Consider the following 24,509-nt stretch of genomic DNA (forward strand, 5'->3'; position numbering starts at 1 on the left):
TTTGTAATTGCCAAAATTTGGAATCAATCCTGATATCCTGCAATACATGAATGGTCAAACAAGCTGTGATACCTCCATACCATGGAATACTACTCCGCAGTAAAAAGAACAAACTCTTGATATTGGAACAACTTTAATAGATCTCCGGAGAACTATGTTGAGTGGAAAAAGCCAACTTCCAAAGGTAACCTATGTATGATTCCATGTAATATTCTTAAATGACAAAATTACAGAGATGGAGAACAGTTTAGTGGTTGTCAGGAAGAGAGGGACAGAAGATGAGTAACAGTGGAGACCCTTGTGGTGTTGGCACTGTTTAGTATCTTGACTATGGTGGTGATCACATCAACCTACACGTGATAACTTTTCTTAGAGCTGTACACACAGGCAGATGGGTGCATATAGAATTGTTGAAATTGGAATAAGGCGGATAGATGGTGCTGATGTCAATTTCCCATTTGTAATAGTGTACTATAGATATGCTCTGCCAGGTGGCCCTGTGGTAAAGAATCCACCTGCCAATGCAGGAGACATGGATTCGATTTCTGGGTTGGGAAGATCCCCTGGAGGAGGAAATGGCAACCCACTCCAGTATTCTTGCCTGGGAAATCTCACTGACAGTGGAACCTGGAGAGCTACATACAGTCCATGGGGTCACAAAAGAGTAGGACAGGACAGTGACTAAACAACAACTATAGATATACATGATGTTATCATTGGGAGTGAAAGGTATTTGAGATCCCTGTGAATTATTTCTTACAATTGCATATAAATCTATGATTATCTCAAAGTAAAACTTCTTAAGAATGACTATGAGATGATCTGTGCTTGATCCCCCATTTAATAAGTAGAGAAAAATAAAGCATAGAGATAATCATCAGTTTAGCTTGAAAAAGACCTGGTACGAAGTCTAGGTTAGGACCCACGTTGGAGTTCCCAATTCAGAAATCAAGACTGGAATGAATATAAGGACCACCAGCATTTACACTAATGAAGAACCTTTCAGAGCATTCCAGCACCCCCTTATACAGTTGCCAAGTGTACAAGATATCCTGAACAAAAACTGCCCAGTTGAAAAGAACCATTTGATCACAATAAATCATTGGAAGCTTTTAAGCCACTAGGTTTGGGGATGGTTTGTTATGGAGTAATCAGAATACTACATCAAGCGAGGGGAGCCAGTGGTTGTAGCCAAATAGATGAGTTGTTAAATCTCAGTGAGTCTACTGATTTTTAATACTGGGATCTATGCTTGTCCCCGTCTGTTCCCTGACACCCATTTTCCTGAATACTCTCTAAGCACATTGGGAGTGATGATGGGGGTTGGGGGATGCAGATACAAAGGAAATTAAACAACCAGTCCTTGGCCTTGAGGAACTCAGTATAGTGAGACAAAACATCAGTGCCTTAAGTGGCATGAGAATGGTTATGAGGCAACAAATCAGCAAGTTCAAACTAATATAGTATAGCACAAATTGAATGCATGTGGTAATGTATGGCTACCTAGGTAGCAGGATGGAGCTAGACATTTTGGGCCCTGAAGGCAACATTTCAGAAAGGGCCAAGTTTTCTTTGTTAACACTGAAATAAACATCCCCAGCAATTCAGGGCTAGTTGGATGATATTAACAGTTGTGAAGAAAGAAAAAAAAAAGAGTTAACTTCCAGGGATAATTATTTTTGTTTTCATTCTCCTTTGTTCTCTCTTCATGATATATGATATGGTTTTGGCAAGCACAATTGCTCTGAGCATCAGTTTCCTCATCTATAGACTGGCGATAACAGCCAGAGAGCAGCGGGTTGAAAGTCAGGAAATCCTAACTGGAAGGTCAAATCTATCTAGCGCGGCCTTCCATACATCAGGTCTCCCGCTCCCTCCTCCATCAGTTTCTTCTGTGACAGGAAGAGGTTGATTAGAATGGTCCAGAAGTTCCTCGCCAACTCCAACACTTGAGGCCATGGACAGATCATTCGGTTTGTTGTGAGAGTTTAAAAAGTAATGATGATGCATAGGAAAGTACTCTGTAAGCCATAAAGTGTAATGTTGATGTTAAGAGTATCAAATATAAGGCAGTTCCACCTTGAAAAAATCCTGCAGCTCTCCTTTAAATTTAGGAGCTCAAAATATAAATGGGTACTGTCTGTCAAGGCACCGCTTTCAGGCCCTTAGAGAATTCTGATAATTTGTACCTCTTGCTCATGGAATAAACTCAAATCTGGACTAGTCCATCTCGGGTTCACCAAGGGGTCAGCAGTGATATTGCGATTTCACGGATGGGTTCTTGGTGAACCACTCCCAAGTTTTCTTCAAGACACCTAACAGTTACTAGAGACCCTTTCCCTGGGTCTTAGGAACTCTCTTGGTGAACGAAAGCAGATTTCTAAGTCGTCCCTTGTCCCTCCACAGACACACACTCATCGCCATCCTGCCTTGAAGGGCACCAACGTTTTGTCACTTTACTAGCCGCGATGTGGATTTCAGATACACCCCGAAATGATCGGCAGCCTGCTATAGGGCATCATTTTCGAGGCCAATTCATCCCGCGTCCCGCGCGCCGGCTGGGGACCAGACCAGGTGCACGCAGAGCGGCCGTGGTGCCGGAAGAGAGGGCGCTGAGGGCTTCCAGCAGGGAAGTCGGAGGGCAGCCGGGGTCATCAGGCCGTGAGCAAGCGGCGGGGAGCTCCCAGGCGCCTCCAGCGCGGAGCGGGAGGAGGGGCCGGAGGAGATGTGCGGTCCCTTTAAGACCCCAACGCTCGCTTAGCCAGAGGTTCGGGGGCGGGGGGTGCTGCGTGATGGGAAAGTCGCCCGCTAAGCCTCACACTTTCTCCCGATTTCTTAACTTTCGGGTCGGGGGATAGGGGAGAAAGCGGCGGTGTCCGGGAGGCGAGAGGGTGCGGGCTTGCAGCTGCTGCGTGGTCGCGGACTTCCCGCCCGCGCCGAGCCGCCGGCCTCACGGGCGGAGTAGGGGGCGGGCGGCGGGCGGGTAGGTGGCCCCGGGCCGCCGCACCCGCGCCTTGGCTCTGCCCCAGGGAGCCGGGCGAGCTGCTGTTCCCTCGTGGTGTGAGGGCGGTGATGTTTTTCCTCCCCCCGACTTCTGAGTCCTCCTCCCCCCTCGCACGCACTCTAGCTCTCGCCACAACCTGCGAATCCCAGACCTCGGAGGAGCGCCCCGGAGAGCTCGGAGCGCCTGCACGCGTGGACCACGGAGGCCGGTGGCCAGGTCAGTGAGAGGTGCCCGGCGCCTGCTTTCCCTCTCTTCCTTTCCAGCGTTTGCACAGGTGGGCCGTCTTCCCCCAGGGCACCCCAACCTCCCGAACCTGCCGCCTCAGCCGGCTCCCTGCTCCAGCTGCCCGCGGCCCGGCTGGAGGTGGGGCCCAGGGCGCTGCACCAAGGTAGGTGGGTGGGTGGGGAGGGGGGTCGGCTCCCTCCGGATTTGAACTCGCCACTCCCGCTTGGCCTGCGTAGTTCCAGGCTCTGGAGCTGCGGGGAGGCCCCTTGGGTAGCCATCTAACAGGTTCTGAAGTCACCTTAGTGATTGCCTGTGTCCCGAGTCTTTTTTGCTTGCTTGCTGAAGTGCCCTGGACCAGTAAATGGTTCCGACGTACTCAAGTTAAGGAAACAGAGCAGAAGGGGCTGGAGGCGCCTCTGTCCTCCTTGTGGACATCTGCCTCATTTTCTGGCCCGGACCACTGTGGTCAGAGTTGGACCCGCTAAGCTCAGGGTGCAACGCAGTATTGCCAGAACTCAGGGCCTGGAAAGCCTGCCTTCTAGTTCCTGTCGGCCCTGCCACTAACTTTATGAGAATGGGCAGTTGAGTTCTCTGGGCTCCAGGATGCCCATTTTGAAGGTGGAGTTGTTGTGGGAAATCAAAAGGAAATGATAGATAGCACGGTGTTTTGCAAACCAAACTCCAGTCGTTTGTCCATCATAGCAGCGACGGAGGCATCTCAACTCAGACCAGAGACAGCCTGGCCTGAAGCTGCCATTTTTCAGGGCCAGCCCACTGCCAGTGAATGGAGCTTTTCTTGTTGGGTGGTAGACTGGGGAGAGGATTTTAGCTGAGGGACTCTGGCCTGCGACTCCAGTGTCTTCTTACTGTTTGTCCAAAAGAGAATTGTTACCCTGGGGGATGTCCCACAGACAATAGTGCATGTAAGATTACAAGGGTAGTGAAGCCTCTAGGAAGGATTAAAGGAACACTGTGGGGCATGACGGAGAAGGCAATGGCACCCCACTCCAGTACTCTTGCCTGGAAAATCCCATGGATGGAGGAGCCTGGCGGGCTACAGTCCATGGGGCCGCTAAGAGTCGGACACGACTGAGCGACTTCACTTTGACTTTTCACTTTCCTGCATTGGAGAAGGAAATGGCAACCCACTCCAGTGTTCTTGCCAGGAGAATCCCAGGGACGGGGGAGCCTGGTGGGCTGCCGTCTCTGGGGTCTCACAGAGTCGGACACGACTGAAGCGACTTAGCAGCAGCAGCAGCAGTGGGGCATGAAGAGCTGGTTGACCTGCCCATCCTTTAGCCTTCCTTTGGGAATGTCTCTGATTCTATTCTACCCAGGAGACCTCTTCTGAGAACAGACAGAGCCTTGGCACTTGGCTGCCCAGATCCCTTGCAGTCACAGCCAGGCAAGGAGCCTTTGGTCCCCTGGCTCGTTGCAAATGAACTTGGTGAATGCTTGTTTCACGAAGGCACCTTAATGGGTACATTTCTTTAGGATCTTACGTGTTTCTTAGACTCCTGTAAAGCCCACTCACCCTCCCCAGCTCCGCAGCATTGGTCTCAGAATTTTTGTTTTCTTTGTTGTTTTCTTGTTGGGGCCTGGCTTTCCCCCAGATATGTCAATGGCTACATTTCTAAGTAACCTGTAAAAGAGCCAGCGCAAGTTCCATGGCACAACGGCCTGTGTGAAGCAGAGAGTTAGTGCCGAAATAACACCAGTTAACTGGATCAAAGTATAATTTGAAAAATTAAGGACAGTTTGGCTCTTTGCAAGTGTAAGAATCGGCACATTTGCTGAGCAATGCTCACTCGTGTTTATTGTTGCAGCCCCAACAAATGTCTTGAACTGTTCTCCTCCCCCCAAAAGAAAAAGTTAAAGGGATAAAGAGAAATTTAACAGAGACCTGGGGAGGGAACTCTTCTAAGTTTATAGCTCCATACAGAACATAAAGGCAGGACTTCAGGATCTTGTAAATCAAAAGTGATTATTTATAAAGAGATTCATTTTCTGATGTTCTTCAGCCCAGCCAGGGAGGCCACAGGGATGACAGGAATGCCAAAAGAGATTAATTGCTCTCTAGTCGCCAGCTTTTCTCTTTGCTCATACCATTAGTTGAGACCCAAGAAAAGCAAAAAAAGAAAAAACAAAAACCAAAACCTAAGAGCCGTTTTCTTGCCAGCTTGAGTTATGAGGCAATGCTGCTGTTCACCAAATCACCCAACCATTGTACAAGAAAAACAATCCCGTTGGTTCTTGCATGGGGAGACCCGAAAACCACGGCTTCAAAAATCCCCCCTGAGAGCCATATGTGATTATGATAAATTAGATTTCAGTGGTTTAAAAAAAATCTTTCTCCTTTGGAGACTTGGGGAATAAGCTTATTAAAGAAGGCTCGGGAAGAACCTCACTGGGTTGAGTCGCTGTGTTAAAGCTGTTCATGGAAATGATTTGCTTCAAGGGAACCTGGTAACTCTAAGAGGACAGAGCTGGACATTCTGAGTTATTGAAGGAGGGCAGAAACTCCCAGAAGGGATATGGTCATCAGAACCCAGGTCTTTTGAAGGCTATGAACATGTCCCAGGAAAATTTAGTCGTTGTTTAAGGAGCAGGAAGGAGGTAGAGAGGCAAATCGGTGCTGCAAATCCTGGCTGATACCATAAATTATTCTCTATGACCAGTTCTGCTTTGGTTACATACTCTTAATTTGAAACCATGGATTTTAAATTATCTGGCCAACTTCATAATATTTAAAGTAAGAGTGGTGGCATTCACATCGTGGCCCAAAGACAATTCAGTTCTCCAGAATGATCATCTTGTATTCCATCCAGCTCTTTATACTCAATATTTAGGTTACACCTGCTGAAAAGATTGTTGAACTCACTTCCCATCCAATGTTAATCCCAGACTAAAATATGGTGTTTCTTGAGTTATTTAAATATTTTCAAATCCCGCTTTGGAAGAGTTTTGCCAGCTCTAAAGTCGATGGAAATGACCTGTGGCTGGATATAATCGATAGCAAACCTTCTGTGTTCTAAGCCTCAAAAAGCTTTCCACTCCTGAGACTGGAAATGCAGTTCTCCTATTTTTAGGAATGGTAGGTGCTTTTGGGGTGGTCTTTTGCGTGGTGATGCAATGTGAACATATTACCTACTTAAGTTTGCCCAATATTCCTTAAATGGTCCATTTAAAATTTCCATTTCACAGGGGACTTCATGTGAGAGGAATATGTCTGAACCATTCAGGTGCTTACATCACATCCATTTGCTAATCACATCTGTCTTTTCCAACATAAGTAACCAAACTGAAAATCCTTATAGATCTCATAAGAGACACAGGCAAAACACTGATCAATGCTTGCCCCATCCCTGAAGGATTAAAAATAATGGTAGTCTTGAAGCTAAGATCAGTTGACTTTGGTTTCAGAAATTGTTTGGGTCACTGCCTATTATTTTTATCTTGTTTGCCAAAATGGCCATTTTGCAAACCCCAGTTTCCCTTTTCTCCCAAAGAAAATCTCTTGAGAAGTCAACTTTAATTCCCTTAGAAATGAGGATTTCAAAATTTATTTTTTCTTTCCTATGACTTGCCTGTAAGGATTTAGCCTTAGCGTTGGATAGGAATGTATGTTCGTCCACTTAAATTTTCCCCCACAGTCTTTGCAAGGCAGGAGAGGCAAGTTCTCTTTCTTTGCAGGAAAACAGTGCTTATTACACATGTAAATTCCCCCAGCCCTTCCCGCCCCCCAGTAGGTTAGAAGCCTGAGATAAGAGGTCTCCATCAGTTCCAGTAGATCTGTTCTTTTTGTCTGCTTTCTTCCCAACAGCTTGAGTACACGGGGCCCTGAAAGTTTCAAGTTGCCTTTTGCACTGGCTGGAATGAGAAAAAAGTGGAAGATGGGCTGCATGGGAGGCATGAGATACATCTTTTCCTTGTTGCTGTTCTTTCTTTTCCTAGAAGGAAGCAGAACAGAGCAAGTAAAACATAAGTGTCTTGAGTTTAAAAAAAAAAAAAACAAGATACTTTTTTGTCATTTCTTTCAGAAGGTGCTTATAATCTGAAGAGATTGCGAGTTAGCCCAAATGTGGCCCTGCCACGAATCTAAGAAAGTAAATGTTACTGGTTTATGTGTGAGTTGATAAAAGAAGGAGAGCTTTGAATCAGGCCAATGAATTTGGGGCTGTTTTTCTGATTATCATGTAGTTTTCATCTCATAGAACACATGACACATTAGTTATTTTCCATTTCCTGTTCTGAACTGTACAAATTTCATTCCATTTTACGTAATTCTAGAAATACCTGACAGATGAGCTGGATTTTTTCCCAAATTTCAGACTCTTCAGCAAAGGATTTCACTTTATGAAAAAGAATAACACAGAAAAGAAAAAGAAAAAAAAAAGTAAAGCAGGCTCTGCCTATTCTCTTCTGCTGAAAAATGAAGAAGGAAAAAACCTTCACACGAACTGGATTGAGATGAAAAATCCTTTGAGGAAATTGAGATTCCAGGGACCGTGAGCAAATTGGATGCCATTTGTTGAACAGAACGTCCCTGCAAAGCCAGGGAATATTTCTAGAAAATCAGCGATCCGTGTCATGGGCTGACACATTGGAGAAAGCCGAGTGGCAGGAAAGGGGGGTAATTAACCCTCCTTGCGGCCACATTTGGGAGACTTATGAGTAACCATTGACATCTCTGCCCTTGTTAGGAGCTGTCTGCCTGCCTTTGCCCACTGTGAGCCTCACCTTCTTTGGGCCATTTGCAGCCACCTCCAAGGTGGACCCTGGCTCTGCATTTGAAGGAAAAGCCCTCTCTCTAGTTCCCCTTTTTGGCTGCATCAAAAGAAGCACAATGTGGAACTGGTCCAAGACGGGGCATTCTCTGCTCCACTGAACTTATTCATGAGAAGGAAGTGTGTAAGTATGCCTGGTAGGAACTGAAACAGCATCTGAAGCCCATCACTTCAACACGTATCCCCTTTATCAGCTTAAGTTAAATATATTGGGCATGAGGCTCTCTGTTAGGGAGAACAGTGCCGAATCTGTTCCACTGTTACCTGTCTTTCTGCTTCACTATGGTTTTCATAGTAAAGTGAGTCTCCTTCCTGGGAGAAATGGGGCTTTTGATTAGGCTTTTAAACATGAGTGATCCATTGTAATCTCGTATGATTGAGACACAAAAAAGGAAGTTTGAGCAGGGCACAGTAGGAGCAAGAGAGCTTAAATCAGCCTCTTCTCTTGTAGTCCTCAACCGACCTTCTTCTGCTTGAATACGTAATCCACCTCAGAACCCTCGTCTTCCAGAAGTTTGCCTTGATTTAAGTGGATGTGAGAGAAAAGTCCAGTCCATTCTCAGCTAAGCTCACAAGCAGCTGGACTTAAAACTCCTTTGTTTCTTAGGGAGAAACTTCCCTTATGGCCTTGTGGCAGCATGGGGAAGCTTGCAACTCTTAGGAGACAATCTTCTCTGGGAAGCCTTCCATATTAATGAAGAATTGAGTAATATTGTCCATAGAAATAGACAATTAGAGCTTAATTGACAAACCAAAGAAAAAATGTGATTGAAAACTGATTGACAGACCCCAAACTATCACTCTCTAACATTTCCTACTGCCTGTGAGTCTGTCCCAAGCCCTTTGGATATTCAATTGCTGTCAAAATGATTATGTAACAGATGGCCTAAGGGACCAGTTCTGGGCTAGTGTTTCCAGCTTATAGTCAGATAATGAGGCTTAGGTCATCGTCATTCCCTAAATGAGCCCTCAGCATCATTCTTTGGGGCCTGACCCAAGCTAACTGTCTCAAAGATATGTGCAAAGTTATCTCCACTAAAAGGAGACTCTAAAAGTCTATGCCTTAGGTATGTTGCCTTGGCACACATACACACTCACACACCCATACACTGCACACACACATACACTGCATGCACCGAAATTTATATTGCAGCTCTACAAGACATTAGAAACAGTAGGAAACGGTTGCATAAATGATCCTTGTAATGCATTCTCATGCTACCAAACACTCCTTATTGCAAATGATAGCCCTGGAAAATGCTTATATTAGCTTATTTTGAAATTTCTTAAATTGTGAAATGAATACTACTCACTGAACAAAATGATGTGAAAGTATCTGAACTTCATAAAGAACCTGTTTCTCTCAACTCCCATTCCCGCACCTCAGGGATGACTGTTACTATTAATAATAGTAATAGTTTTCTGTTTCTTCCATGCTGTTTTCTCTCTGTGTTATCAAAACATACATATCTATAGGGATTTTTTCTTTTATAAAAATTGGATATTTTATATATATATATATTTTTTTTTTTTCCTTATAACTTGCTTTATTCAGCAGTGTGTCCAGGACATCCTTCCATGTCAGAACATTTCAGTGTAACAGTACCATGTTCATTCTAATGCCTACATAGTACCCGGTTATATGAGTGTGCCATGGATTGTTTAGATAGTCCCTATTTGTAGATATTTAGATTGTTTCCAGTTTTGTTATTACTATAAGTAAGGCATTAGTGAATGCCTGAAAGCACTTAAGCAAGTGTTTGTGAGTAATTGTCAGGTCAAAGTGTATGCTCAGTTTTAATCTTGGCAAAAACTGTCAAATTGTCCTTCCAAAAAAAGTATCAGTTTACACTTCCACCATATATGTATGCATGTCCATTTCTAATTCCTTCACTAAAAGTATTATTAATCGCTGTATTCATGGGCCAGTTTACTAGAGGAAATCCTATTTCAGTTGTGCTGTGAGAGTTTCCTGTTACTGGAGTGTATTTTCAATTACTTTTAATTCAATTGTATTTCTCCAGTGAATTGGCTATTTTTCAGTTGGGTTGCTTGTCTTACTGATTTGCAAAAGCTTATTTATTAACATTTTGTTATTTCAAATGTTGTTATTAACCTTTTGTATTTCACGTATTGTTTTCCCAGTCTGCCATTTCACTCAAACTTTGTATAAGCCATATTTTCCCATATAGAAGTTTTAAATTTTTGTGTAGTCAGATCTGTCACTCATTTCCTTTATGGCTTGTGGATTTCTTCTTATTCCTAAGAAGGTCTTTCCTACTCCATATTCTTATATTTTTTCTACTGCTTCTATAGTTTGGGGTTTTACCCATAGTTCTCTCTTCTACCTGAACTTTATATTCATGCTTGGTGCACAGTGAGGCTTCCCAGGTGGCTTGGTGGTAGAGAATCCACCTGCCAATGAAGGAGAAAAAGGTCCAATCCCTGGGTCAGGAATATCCCCTGGAGAAGGGCATGGCAGCCCCACTCCAGTATTCTTGCCTGGAAAACCCCATGGACAGAGGAGCCAGCCTGGCAGACTACAGTCGATGGGGACACAAAGAGTCAGACACGACTGAGCATGCACGCACACACATGGTGTGCAAGAGGGAACTAATTTTTTATCTCTGGGTAGTAGTTTCATGACTGTTATTTTTGTTCATCTTTATACTTCTGTTTATTCCAAAGATTTCACAATTGGCAATATTACTTTGACAACAGGAAAAAGTCCTTTGAAGTAAAAGGAAACCAGGATTCCCATATTGTGCTGTGAGTTCTAGAGAAGAGTAGGTATAGGAATGGAAGAAGCAAAATGAGGGGAAAAAATAACAGAAAACTTCAAGAAATGTGTAAGGATCATAAAGTTTCATGTCGCTCCTTGCTGCCTGATACTGTTGTACCCAAGGAAGCCAAGGTTTTTTCTCACTCATGGGCTGGTTTGAGTATAAGCATGTTGGTCAAGGCAGATGCTCGGTAGCCTGTTTGCTCTCCCATTTTAGGCATCAGGATGGAATGAGGGGCGATGCTATTATGGTCAAAGACACTCACTCAACTGGTGTAGAATCTGAGGAGGACTGGAGGAAATGCTTTCAAAGTAGAAAGCTGTTTGCACAAGGAAAAGTAGAAGTGGATGCTGCCACTTGCTAGTAGCTAATTAGCCAGAGTTACCTTGCTCTCACAGGAGGGAAAACCCGCTCAGGAACCCGGGAAATATGGACAGTGCCATCATAGTGAATGAATGAGCCATTTATGGCTTATATAAAAGTTTGTTCCTGTCCAAAAGCAGCGAGGATGGAGATCTTTAGCTGGGAAAGTGTCTTTCTATAATTCCATTATGCTCAATTGTTAAAGTTGTAGTCAAAAGAGTCCAGGAAGTTCTTTTGAAGTTCAAAGAAGCATAATATTCAGTGCATAATATTCATGCAAATGTAGGACAAAATGAGCTGAAGAGTTTGCCTCTTTTGGCACATCTGACTTAGGTAATGAACTATTGATCAAAGTGAGGTAGAATAATTGAGTTGTTAAGAATATTTAATTATATATTTCAAATGAACCAGCCTGTGCCAAGGCTGGCAAAAGTCCTTGGGAGAGAAATGGTTGGTGTATTTCATGGCTTCTGTGCCTGCTTTATAAGATGGGTTAGCTGGATCTTCCAAGAGACTAGATTCTCACTCATTTTTCTCCTTTGGAGAAAAGCTTCTAACATTTGTATTTGGCTGAAAATGGGCCTCTGAACTTCCCAGGAAGGATGAGTCCCCAAAAGATTGCAGAGAAGGGAGAAGATAGTGAAATTTTGAGACACAGGAAGCATGGTCTTATGGAGCCTACCCAGAGCCTCTTTATTGTGAAAGTCAAGGGCTTGAGTCCTTCACCTCCAGGTTATCACTTGGACATTCAAGGTGATTATTTGACAAGACAAAGAAATGAGCAGAAGAATAGATGTATTCACATCTTAGAAGTTCAGATAGGTAGAAGTAGAGTAAATGAGAATGCTATAAAATTAGCTTAATGCCTTTCAAGGTATATTCTTAATTATTTTTTATGTTGGGAGGGACCAGTGGTGTTGGCTATGGAAACTCTGGAGTCCACTTTGATCCAAACCCCAGATCCTCCTTACTTACTTTGGGAATGTTGCTTAATCTCTCCAGCTTTAGTGCTCTTATCAGTACAGTAGGGGAAATAATAGTGTATTGATTGTAAACATGGTCATCTAAAGACTCGATGATATTGTGCACACAGAGGGCTGTGTGACAGTGGCTGGCACACAGTTTTTAATGAATGGTAGCTTCCCTGATGGCTCAGACAGTAAAGAATCTGCCTCTAGTGCAGGAGACCCGGGTTTGATCCTCAGGTCAGAAGGATCCCCTGGAGAAGGGAATGTCAACCCACTCCAGTATTCTTGCTTGGAGATTCCATGGACAGGGGAGCCTGGCAGGCTACAGTCCATGGGGTTGCAGAGTCAGACACGACTGAGTGACTAACATACACACACACAGCAATTAGAGTAACTCTCCTACAGGCCAAATGATATTATCACCTTAATTTTCAAATGAGAAACTTGAAACTGAGTGAGGCCAAGTGACTTTGTACAAAGCCAGACAGCAAATCCAGGGCAGCACCAGAATGAAAACCCAGGTCTCCAGATCCGCTGTTCTGTTCACAACACCAGTTTGTGTCTAGCAGTTCTTTGAGGAAGCCAGTGCCTTCTTTTGAATAGAAGCCCAGTGCTTTGCACATGTGGAGAAGGAAATAGCAACCTACTCCTGTATTCTACCCTGGCGAATCCCATGGACAGAGGATCCTGACAGGCTACAGTCCATGGGGTCCCAAAGAGTCGGACACAACTGAAGTGACTTAGCATGGCATGCACAGCTTTGCACATGGCAGCCACTTAACATGTGAGATGATCTGAGTAGATGAATAAAGAACTTTGTAATCAGAATTCCAAAGACAGGCAGTATACTATTTGGGAGTTAAAAGATAGAGTCTAGGACTAAAGTTATTCTGGAACCTAAATAAGCTAAGCCAAAGGAAATGTGTGAGGAAGGCTAAAAATATGTGCCTTTATGTGCATGCTTCTTAGATTTCCCTGACTTATCAGAAGGATTGGAATGCCCTCATAGTCGAATGGAGAGTGAACTGTGCTCTAAGTCAGGAGACCTGGCTTCTGGTCAGTTCTATTGCTCACTGTGTGGTGTTGGTTGAGTCATTCACGCTCTCTCTGAACTAAAGATTCTCTACTCTCTGAGAGGAATTCTTCCCTTCTGGACAGCAAACTAAAGGATGGGAGAATAAGGGGTTGTGCAGCGGGGAGGGCAAGGGAAACCAGAAAAATGAAAGTGGAAGTGTTAGTCCCTCAGTCACGTCCAACTCTTTGGACCCCATAGACTGTAGTCTGCAAGGCTCTTCTGTCCATGGGATTCTCCAGGCAAGAATACTGGAATGGGTTGCCATTTCCTCCTCCAGGGGATCTTCCCGACCCAGGGATTGAACCTGTCTCCTGAATTGCAGGCACATTCGTTACTGTCTGAGGCATCAGGGAAACCAAGGCTCTGTCTTTAGTATTTGGAGCACACCTGGACTTTTATCATTGTCACAAGGTCTTTGCAAAAAGCGTTTTACTCATTTAAGATTTATAGCGTGCTACTTCCCAAAAGAGTAGATATAGGTTATATATGAAAGAATGGGATTCCCTGGTAGATCAGCTGGTAAGGAATCCACCTGCAATGCAGGAGACCCTGGTTCAATTCCTGGGTTGGGAAGATCCCCTGGGGAAGTGATAGGCTACCCACTACAGTATTCTTGGGCTTCCCTGGTGACTCAGATGGTAAAGAATCCACCTGCAGTGTGAGAGACCTGGGATCAATCCCTGGGTTGGGAAGATCCCCTGGAGGAGGGCATGGGAACCTACTCCAGCATTCTTGCCAGGAGAATCCCCATGGACAAAGGCACCTGGCAGGCTACAGTCCATGGGGTCACAAAGAGTCGGACACCACTGAGTGACTAAGCCCAGCGCATCACAGCATATATGAAAGAATAGTTGCAAGATAACTTTTTAAAAGCTGAAGCAAAAAATAGAGGCCATCTGACCAAAGTAGAAAGGGTAGATATTTTTAACACCTGATTTGGTATCATGAGGCTTTCCAGGTGGCTCAGTGGTAAAGAATCCACCTGCAATGCAGGAGATACAAGAGATGTGGGTTCCATCCCTGGGTCAGGAAGATCCCCTGGAGAAGGAAATGGCAACCCACTCCAGTGTTCTTGGCTGGAAAATTCCATCGACAGAGGGGCCTGGTGGGCTATAGTTTATGGGGTCTCAGAGAGTCAGATACAATTGAGTGACTGAGCATGCACAAAGGTTGATACATTACAGTATTCACGTTTCTAAGTTGGTGTATGCTTCCTGAAAAGATAAAAAGAGAAGCTTTCCATTGGTTGGCAAGAGAAAGGTACAATTTCATCTACCTCCCACTTATTCAAATGGTATTCATGATGGGATGTTTGCAGAAAGTACATTTTGGGTGGTACAAAATAATCTTGGTTTCATAGAAGAAAAAAGAATCATATTTGGCATTTCTCTATTAACCCTCTGTAAAGGAATAGGGCAAACATTAAATTATAGCTCAATATAAGTTTTTTTATAAGTGCTAAGTTAATGTAGTCCAGATAGTTTAACTTTGAATGATATAAGCTAATCGAAGGCTAGAACGCGGAAATGTTATACATATGGTTGTCTAATATGTCTAGTAGACTGCATTGTCAATTATCAGATGCCCTAAGCAAAGTTTACATCAACGTGATTTTTTTCTATTTAAAAATAGATGTCATTTTTCAACATTCAGAAGAAAATAAAAGTATTAGAGAAACAAAAGTCATTGGTAATCTCAACATTTATGTTAATCATGGTTAATTGGTATATAGACTTAGAGTCTTTTTTTTTTTTTTTTTTTTTGCAGCTACACACACACACACACATATGTGAACCTCCATGGTGGCTCAGATGGTAAAGAATCTGCCTGCAATGCCAGAGACCCAAGTTAGATCCCTGGGTTGGGAAGATCCCCTGGAAAAAGAAATAGCAACCCACTCCAGTATTCTTGTCTGGGAAATCCCATGGATAGAGGAGCCTGGTGGGCTACAGTCTATGGGGGTCACAAAAGAGTTGGACATGACTTAGCAGCTAAATGACAACAACAACACATATATATTATTTTATAAAAATGAAGCACTCAGGCACGGTATGTGCCCAGTAGTGGGATTACTGGGTCATATGGTAGTTTATTTCTAGTGTTTTGAAAAGAATCTCTATACTGTTCTCCATAGTGGCTGTGCCAGTTTACATTACCACTAACAGTACAGGGGGGCTCCCTTTCCTCCACATCCTCTGCAGCATTTATTGTTTATAGATTTTTTTTTATGATGCCCATTCTGATTGGAGTGAGATGATACATCACTGTAGTTTTGATTTGCATTTCTCTACTAATGAGCAGTGTTAAGCATTTTTCCATGTGTTTATTGGCTATCTGGGTGTCCTCTTTGGAGAAGTATGTGTTTAGGTCTTCTGCTCATTTTTTGATTGAGTTGTTTGTTTTTCTGATATTGAGCTGCATGAGCCATAATTCAAAAAGACACATGTACCCCAGTGTTCATTGCAGCACTATTTACAATTGCCAGGACATGGAATCAACCTAGATGTACATTGACAGATGAATGGATAAAGAAGTTGTGGTACATATGTACAATGGAATATTACTCAGACATAAAAAGGAGCAAGCTTGAGTCAGTTCTAGTGAGGTGGATGAACCTAGAGCCTGTTACACAGAGTGAAGTAAGTCAGAAAGAGAAAAAGAAATATCATATATTAATGCATATGTATAGAATCTAGAAAATAATACTGATTAACCTATCTGCAGGGCAGGAATAGAGATGCAGACTTAGAGAGCATACTTGTGGACAGAGCAGGGGAAGGAGAGCGTGGAATGCACTGATAAAATACTGTTGAAATATATACATTACCATATATAAATAAGCCAACTAGGTGGAAGTTGCTGTATAACATGGGGAGCTCAACCCAGTGCTCTGTGACGACTTAGAGGGGTGGGAGGGAGGCTCAAGAGGAGGGGACGTATGTATATTTATGGCTGATTCACACTGGTGAATGGCAGAAATCAACACAGCATTGTAAAGCAATTATCCTCCTATTAAAAAATTTTTAAATGAAGCACTGATTCATCATGGATTCTCTAAAGTGCACCTGTAGTGGAGATTTAGCCTATGTTGTCTGAAGTGAAAACTGGATAAGTTAGATATCAGTTGTGGGGCACACAAAGTTGATTCTGTTGTGAAAAGTTCAAGAGCACAACTAATTCTTGACCAAATAGTAAGTAAACCTCCTTTAGCAGAGATTTGTGCAGCTGAGGTGCTGATAGAAAGAACAATTTGTTTTTTTCAGACAAGAGATTTAATTTTTTGCCCAAAGTCCTATGCCAGATGACAAGAGATTATTTTAGCCAGAAAAATTATTCAGATCAGGTTTCACCAGTTGAGCAGCCTTTCTGTAAAAGTATTTCCCATGGCCTTGAGAATACCACCAAGTCTCAGTTATCCATGTTAATGGGAGATAGAAGGGCACAATGAAGTGAAATTTCATGGAAAATCTTCATTTCTCAACTTAGCCAATGATGTTGCCTTGCTCAACTCTCAAACCTCTTCGAAATATGGACCTTTTCTTCTCATTGAGTTTGCCCACCTGCTAGTAGAAAAGCTAGTAGCAAAGGCAGGTAGTGGGAAGCCCAGGCTGTGCATAGGTCACTCAATATATATTAAGTTGAATTAATTTTGGACAAATGATCCAACAAGTAGGAATAAGATAATTAACTACCAGATAAAGAGAAATAAGCTGTATACTCAAAAGTGAAGGACTTGGGTTTTTCTTGACTTTCTGCTTTCACTGGCTTCGGTAGCCTGAAAATGACATCTTAAAGCCCTGAGGAATTCTGACTGAGACTTCAGTTCTAGAAACCCAATTTCCAGAGAAATAGGACATTTTTTTTCTGTAATGACTGCTCCATCATGCCCTTTGTCCTGCTTCAAGTTAGATAAATGTCTGAAGAGAAGTACTTATGCTTTTAATTTTTTCTTCACTATTATAGTAGCCTTTAAAAAAATACTCCAAAAGGAATTTGTTTACTTGATTTGTCCTCTTATATAATGAACAGCAAAGATTCATCTCTCCCTGTCCACTGACTGTATGTGTTATAATAAAATAAATATTATTGTAGTACTTAACATGATGATGTGTCTACAGTAATAGCTCTTATCGAAAACTGTTCATGGGAATGTTTCTTGCCTTTAGACTGGTGATGAAGTTATTGAACTTTTGACCTGGTGCTCGGTGCTAGACAGTAATGGTTGGGGAAAACATTGATGGCATAGAAGCACATCTTTGTTGTTTACTTTTTGTCATCATTTCTGTTAACAGGGGCCCTTAAAGTATCAGGGATTATCACTTTCAATTAGGGCCACATGAACCCATTTGAAAAATAGCTGTGATGCTACAGGTTGAAGGTCCATCTCAAATGTTCATTGAAATTCCCTTGGGACCAAGTTCTACTCTACAGATACCATGAGTCAGTGGTAAGTTATGAAGTCTCTGGACTTCGAAGGTGGCTCAGTGGTAAAGAATCTGCCAGTGCAGGAGCCACAGGAGACAAGGGTTCAATGCCTGGGTTGGGAAAATCCCTTGGAGATGGAATATGGCAACCCACTCCAGTATTCTTGCCTGGGAAATCCCATGGGCAAAGGAACTCAGCAGGCTACAGTCCATGGAGTCACAAAGAGTTGGACATGACTAAGAGACTGAGCACTTGAAGTCTCCAGATGGTATCGCTCAGGTACTGGCAAGTGATAAGTTTACTTTGCTTACTTGCGTCTCCTTCAAGTTGGTGAGGTATCACTGTTTCAATAAAATCAACTCACTTGTGCTTCTTGTCCAAGATAATATACTGGAACTTGAGGTGTGGTCAATGTTGCTGTGTAACTCATGAAAGTTTTTTAAAGTTCAGACTTACAAGAATGTGCTGAAATGGACTTTATCATAGTTTCTGAAAATTGAGCATTGTTCCATGTACTCATGGAGAAATCAGCTGTAATTCAGCTAAGCACCCAATCTTGGACAACCATGGTAAAACATGTCTTAAAGATTATAGTTAAAAAAAATTGTAGTGTTTACTTTTGCTATGTAGTTGAAATCAGTGTCAGTAATTGCAGAAGTGTTGTTTTATAGCACCAGTGATATTACCGTTTAGCTCCTTGTCTCTGCCTTCAGTTCCTGAATTTGCTCCTTCCAGGAATTTGTGGATTTCTCTTTGGAGCATAATTAGCCAAATCCCATGTTGCTGAGGTAATGGGACCAGAGTACTTGATGCAAACCACTATGTTTGCATTTATGGTCAGGTTTTGATGCATAGTTAGTTTTTGAGTACGATGTTTTCATCCTCAAGATGCATAGTTGGGAAGACACTAGTATGGCGCTAGTGGTAAAGAACCCGCCTGCCAATGCAGGAGACGTAAGAGATGTAGGTTCAATCCCTGGGTCAGGAAGATCCCCTGGAGGAGAGCATGGCAACCCACTCCAGTATTCTTGCCTGGAGAATCCCATGGACAGTGGAGCCTGGCGGGATATAGTCCACAGGGTCGCACAGAGTTGGACACTGAAGCAACTTAGACCTTGACCTAGTATTGTAATGTGAGATAAATGCCATGTATTGTGAGAAAAATGCTGATGTGTATAAAGAGAATGAAAAAGAACTTTTAGCTGAGTTACTCTTCTCTTCCCATCTCTATTTCATAGCTCTTGGAAGCATAGGCACTATTTCATACTTTATAGTCTGTCCTTGAGATAAATACCAAAAAATGCAAAATGAAGTCTTCCAGTTGTATCGTTTCCTATAGTCATTTGAGTATGACTTGGCTTCACTACAGACAACACCTGATTCTTTAAAAGGTGAGCAAAGCTGTGTTTCCAGGTAGGGTGGGAAGGGTGGCTTGAGAAAAAGTTAGGCAAGAATGTGTGGAAGCCCTTTATTTTTTAAGTTCTAAAAGTGGGTGACATGCAGTTTACACTCATGTAGCAGGACAGGCAAAATGCTACTGTGGTTTCAGTCCTTGGTTCTGAGGCCAGCCTTCTTAGATTTGAATCCCACCTCCATACCTTGACTACTTAGGTCAACTTAGGCAAGTTACCAAACCTCCCTGTGCCTCATGTCTAAAATGGGGCTAATAATGGGATCTAGCTTGTAGGGTTGTGGTAAGAATTTTTGAATTCATGGATGTAAAACCCTTAGCTTATAAGACATGTTCAACAAATTTTGTTGTTATTTTTCTTATTACTGTTATCATCATGCTCAAATGGCTCAGTGTTCTTCAGGACCTGGTTTCTTGGCCTCTTTTTACCTTTATCTTCTACCTCCTTATCCTTGAGCCAAATTTGGAGCAGGCAAATTCAGATCAGTCAGTTTCACACATTGTCTAACAATACTCTGTCTAGAGGCTGAATTTGGGGCAAACAGAATCTGTTGGCTGAAACAAGTTATTTGGATCATCTGTGGTTGTCATGAATAGTGGTGAGCTCAGATATATTGAAAGGATCCATTCAAGAGTTTCTGTAAAGAAATCTATCTTAAAGATATTTTAGAGAGGTGATAGCAACTTGTTTAACAGCTGTAGATAAAGAATACCCTCCTTGCGGCATTGGTGTATACCATTCCTTTGGAAATTGACTTGCCTGTAAGTTAGAATCTTAGCAATTTGGAAATGAGTCTTAAAATATGTAAATGCACATGAAACCCACATTTTGATAGCTTGCCTTATTTTGGTGCTTGCTTAGTCTTTCAGGGGTGGGTCCTTATCTTTTATTATCCCATCTCTTTATCATCCAGAAAGGAATAAATCACCCAACCATGCAGATCACATTGCTAATAATGAAAGCTCATCCAGTTTCATATTTGAAGTAGGTAGTTCTCATGTCAGCCTCTGAGGGAGCTGATTATTTCTGGCAAAATAATCCAGAATCAAATATGGAATACACAGGTTCCATCTTACTTTGCAATGTGAATTTAAATCAACAAAGTAATTTCCAGCTTACCTCCATCCAAGTATTAGCAATTGAAGAACCATACAAGGCAATTTATGCCAGCCTAATAATACCACCTAAATAGCCTCCTTCATGGATTTCCTTCTAAGTGTATACTCAGATTTTTCTGAAATGTCTAGGTAAGTTGTTGATATGAAAGGCAAATAACTTAGGTGTTTTAAAGATTATGAATTTATCAAATTTATTTTAGAGAAACGGTCATTCTCTTCTCACCAGTATGTGGAAGTTTGCAAAAGGTGCCTAATTTATGTTTATTTTGGGAAATTCATGATTTGTCTGTCTTCAGTTAAACATGCAGGGATTGTTAAAAATATTTCCTACTTCATTCTATAACACTGTGGAGCAGAGGTCTAATTTGTGTATTTACCAAAAAAATTGTATTCCTGAGACTTGGGTGAAAAATATATAACTTTTGCCTACAAAGTAATTTTGATTTTTCGGAGTTCTTTTAATCAATAAATGGTCTTGAGCACTTACATTTAGTCCAGAATGTAGCTTAGGATAATAATATTAACAATAATAATCGTAATATCATAAAAAGAAAAATTAAAAGTTACTGATAAAAAAAATATATATTGTTTCCATTTTCCCTCACCAAATTTGCGAAGTTTTAAGCAATTAAAATATCCAGTGTTGGACATTTTCACACACTGCAATTGGGAAGTAAATTAGTGCAGCTTTTCTGGAAGGCAGCTTGACAGTATAGATTGGGAATTTAAAAGCGTTCATTACCTTTGACTCAATAAATCTACCTCTAAGAATTTATATTTAGTAAATAACCAGTATTACATACATTAGTGTATATGCAAGGATATTTATTTTTTGTTTATTTTTTGGCCACACCTAGAGGCATATGGCGGAGAAGGCAATGGCAACCCACTCCAGTACTCTTGCCTGGAAAATCCCATGGATGGAGGAGCCTGATAGGCTGCAGTCCATGGGGTCGCTAAGAGTCAGACACGACTGAGCGAATTCACTTTCACTTTTCACTTTCATGCATTGGAGAAGGAAATGGCAACCCACTCCAGTGTTCTTGCCTGGAGAATCCCAGGGATGGGGGAGCCTGGTAGGCTGCCGTCTATGGGGTCGCACAGAGTTGGACTCGACTAAAGTGACGCAGCAGCAGCAGCAGCAGCAGAGGCATATGGGATCTTAGTTCCTCGACCATGGATCTTCTACTGTCTCCTGCAGTAGAAGCACAGAGTCTTAACTACTGGACAGCCAGGGAGGCCCCTATATACAGGGATATTTATCATGGAATTTTTTTAAAACAAAGAAAAGGACACAATTTGAACCCTCAAATAGGGGATTGGATAAAGAAATTATGTTTCAACTGTGTTAATGAAAAATCATGTCACTAGGCATGTAGTATAGGGGGAATATTTAATGGCACAAAAATGTACACAATGTGTTAACTTTAGAAGTAGTTTATAAAATGTATATTGTTATATGTTAATTATATAAATAGAAAACTTTATATACCTTTATGCACAGAAGAGAGACTAGAAAGAGCTTGTAGTTTCTTAACATGTAAAAAGCTTAGAAGTTGTCACTCCTATTGTCACAAGAACAAAGGCTTAAGGAAATGAAAATCAGCAAGTCCTCTTAAAATCACAGAAAATTGAGGTCACAGGGCAAACTGCCTTGTGGTTTTTACCTTGAAAACTGGAAAGACAGGTGAATACAATCACCACTGCTGGATCCTGGTTGGAGCACTTAATGGGTAATCAGGTAATCGACTAATTGCTGGAGAAGGAGCATGTTCTAGCTTCAGAGAGAAAAACTCCTTTTTGTGAGTTTTTACCTTTAGGATCCCCACCAGGTTCTCAGGTTTGGTGAAAAACTTATAATTGTTATAGGTAGAGGAGGGGGAAATGTAACCATTTAAAATAAGCCTAGAGTTCTTTATTCTCATTAACTAAGGCCTGGCCTCAGTTCAGTTCAGTTCAGTCACTCAGTCGTGTCTGACTCTTTGCGACCCCGTGAACCGCACCACGCCAGGCCTCCCTGTCCATCACCAACTCCCAGAGTTTACTCAAGCTCATGTCCATTGAGTCGGTGGTGCCATCCAACCATCTCATCCTCTTTGGTCCCCTTCTCCTCCTGCCCTCAATCTTTCCCAGCATCAGGGTCTTTTCAAATGAGTCAGCTCTTCACATCAGGTGGCCAAAGGATTGCAGTTTCAGCTTCAACATCAGTCCTTCCAATGAACACCCAGGACTGATCTCCTTTAGGATGGACTGGTTGGATCTCCTTGCAGTCCAAAGGACTCTCAAGAGTCTTCTCCAACACCACAGTTCAAAAGCATCAATTCTTCGGCGCTCAGCTTTCTTTATAGTCCAACTCTCACATCCATACATGACTACTGGAAAAACCAAGGGAAATGATTTTATCTTAGACTAACTAATTTGGGTTTTATCAGAGTCTAACCACCCTGGAATGTCTTCACTGGTGGCTCAGTCAGTATAGAGTCTGCCTGCAATTCCAGACACATGGGTTCGATCCCTGGGTCAGGAAGATCCCCTGGAGAAGGAAATGGGAACCCACTCCAGTATTCTTTCCTGGAGAATTCCAGGGCAGAGGAGCCTGGTGGGCTACAGTGAAGTGGAACCACCCTGGAAGAAGGAATATATGCCCAACTCCACTAGCTTTCCTGTCTTACCTACACTGGTGGGCAGGAGCAATGTTAATTAGTGCTTTTGAAGGTCACAACTCAGGGACATGGATCACTAAAAACTGAGAGCTAATTATATGATTATAGAACATTTCTCCTTCCCCTACAATTTGCTACACATCAATTGGGATCCTATATAATAACAGGAGATTGAAAGACCTGCAAGCCTTAGACACTGTTTAAGAAGAAGAATCTAGGGAAACCCAATAACAATGGAGAGGATAAAGAAAGACACTAGGCAGATTTTAGCCTCTGACCCCATGGCTACAAAAAACAGTAAAACTAGCCTAACTCCTAGAGAGCTTAACATAAGACCTCACACTAATGCTCCATTTACCTCAGTTACTTTTACTCAGTACATCATGTCTGAGTTTCAACAAAAAAGTACTGGGCATTCTAAAAGGCAGAAAAAAAAAAAAATCAATCTGAAGAGACAAATCATGCATCAGAACCAGGCTCAGGTATGGCAGATATTTTGAAATTATCAGACTTGGAATTTAAAATAAATAAGATTAATGTGTGGAGAACTCTAGTGAAAAAAGGAGGCAAAATGTAAGCATATATGGGCAATGTAAAGAGAGATGTAAAATAAGAATCAAAAGGAAATGTGAGAAATCAAAAACACTGTAACAAAAATGAAGAATGCTTTTGATGAACTCATCAGCACACTGGACATGATTGAAGAAAGAGTAAGTCATCTAAAGATACGGCAAGTGGCTTCCCTCGTGGCTCAGTGGCAAAGAATCTGCCTGCCGATCCAGGAGACACAGGTTTAATCCCTGATATGGGAAAATCCCACAGATTTTTTTTCCAGCATCTGGGAAAACACTGCAGAGCAAGCAACTAAGCCAATGTGTCACAACTATTGAGTCTCTGTTCTAGAGCCTGGAAACTGCAGCTACTGAGCCCATATGCCACAGCTACTGAAGCCCATATGCCCTAGGGCCCATGCTTTACAGCGATAGAAGCCACAGCAATGAGAAGCCCGCGTATTGCAACAAAGAATAGCTCCCTGCTTGTCACAATTAGAAAAAAGTGCATGCAGCAATGAAGACCTAGCACGGCCATAGATAAATAAATAAATAAAGCATGCCAAGAGAAATGTCCCAAACTGAAAATGTGATCAAATTCAATAGAATATTCAAGAACTGTGGGAAAATTACAAAAAGTGTAACACGTATGTAATAGGAATGACAGAAGGAGATGAAAGAAAGGAAAAAGAATTAATGAATGAAGTAATAATGGCTGAGAATTTTCCAAAAGCAATGACAAACACCAAAGCACAAATCCAAGAAGCCCAGAGAACACAAAGCAGGTACATGTGAGAAAACTTACACCTAGGCATATCATATTTAAACTACATAAAATCAAAGACAAAGAGAACATCTTGAAAGAGGAAAAACACATTACATATAGAGGAACAAGGATAAGAATTGCATATGATTTCTCTTCAGAAACCATGCAAGCAGTAAGAGAGAGGAATGAAGCACTTAAATTGTTGAAAGAAAAAAATCCAGCAAACTACAATTCTGTATCCAGCAAAACTATGCTTCAAAAGTGAATGAGAAATATTTTCTCAGACAAACAGAAATTGAAGGAATTTTTCACCAATTGACCTGCCTCACAAGAAATGTTAAATTTTTTAAGAAAAATGGAAATAACGTC

At 42.0% G+C, this 24,509-nt stretch overlaps 1 protein-coding gene and 1 long non-coding RNA gene across 2 annotated transcripts in view; one reads left to right on the plus strand and one right to left on the minus strand.

Moving 5' to 3' along the window:
- Positions 1-2,807: 2,807 nt before the first annotated feature.
- Positions 2,808-24,509, plus strand: part of LOC147340787 (protein FAM209-like) — an 87,723-nt gene continuing 66,021 nt past the window's right edge. The window contains exon 1 of the mRNA XM_086388090.1: positions 2,808-3,220. Coding sequence (XP_086244216.1) covers positions 3,073-3,220 — 148 coding nt within the window. The 5' untranslated portion in view covers positions 2,808-3,072. The remainder of the gene's footprint in view (positions 3,221-24,509) is intronic.
- Positions 6,760-24,509, minus strand: part of LOC147340788 (uncharacterized) — a 57,696-nt gene continuing 39,946 nt past the window's right edge. The window contains exon 2 of the long non-coding RNA XR_015159052.1: positions 6,760-7,179. This is a non-coding gene — a long non-coding RNA (uncharacterized LOC147340788). The remainder of the gene's footprint in view (positions 7,180-24,509) is intronic.

Source organism: Bos grunniens, chromosome X (genome assembly GCF_055505025.1).
Source record: "Bos grunniens cultivar Pamir isolate PY7600 chromosome X, Bosgru_T2T1.0, whole genome shotgun sequence".
Taxonomy (NCBI): domain Eukaryota; kingdom Metazoa; phylum Chordata; class Mammalia; order Artiodactyla; family Bovidae; genus Bos; species Bos grunniens.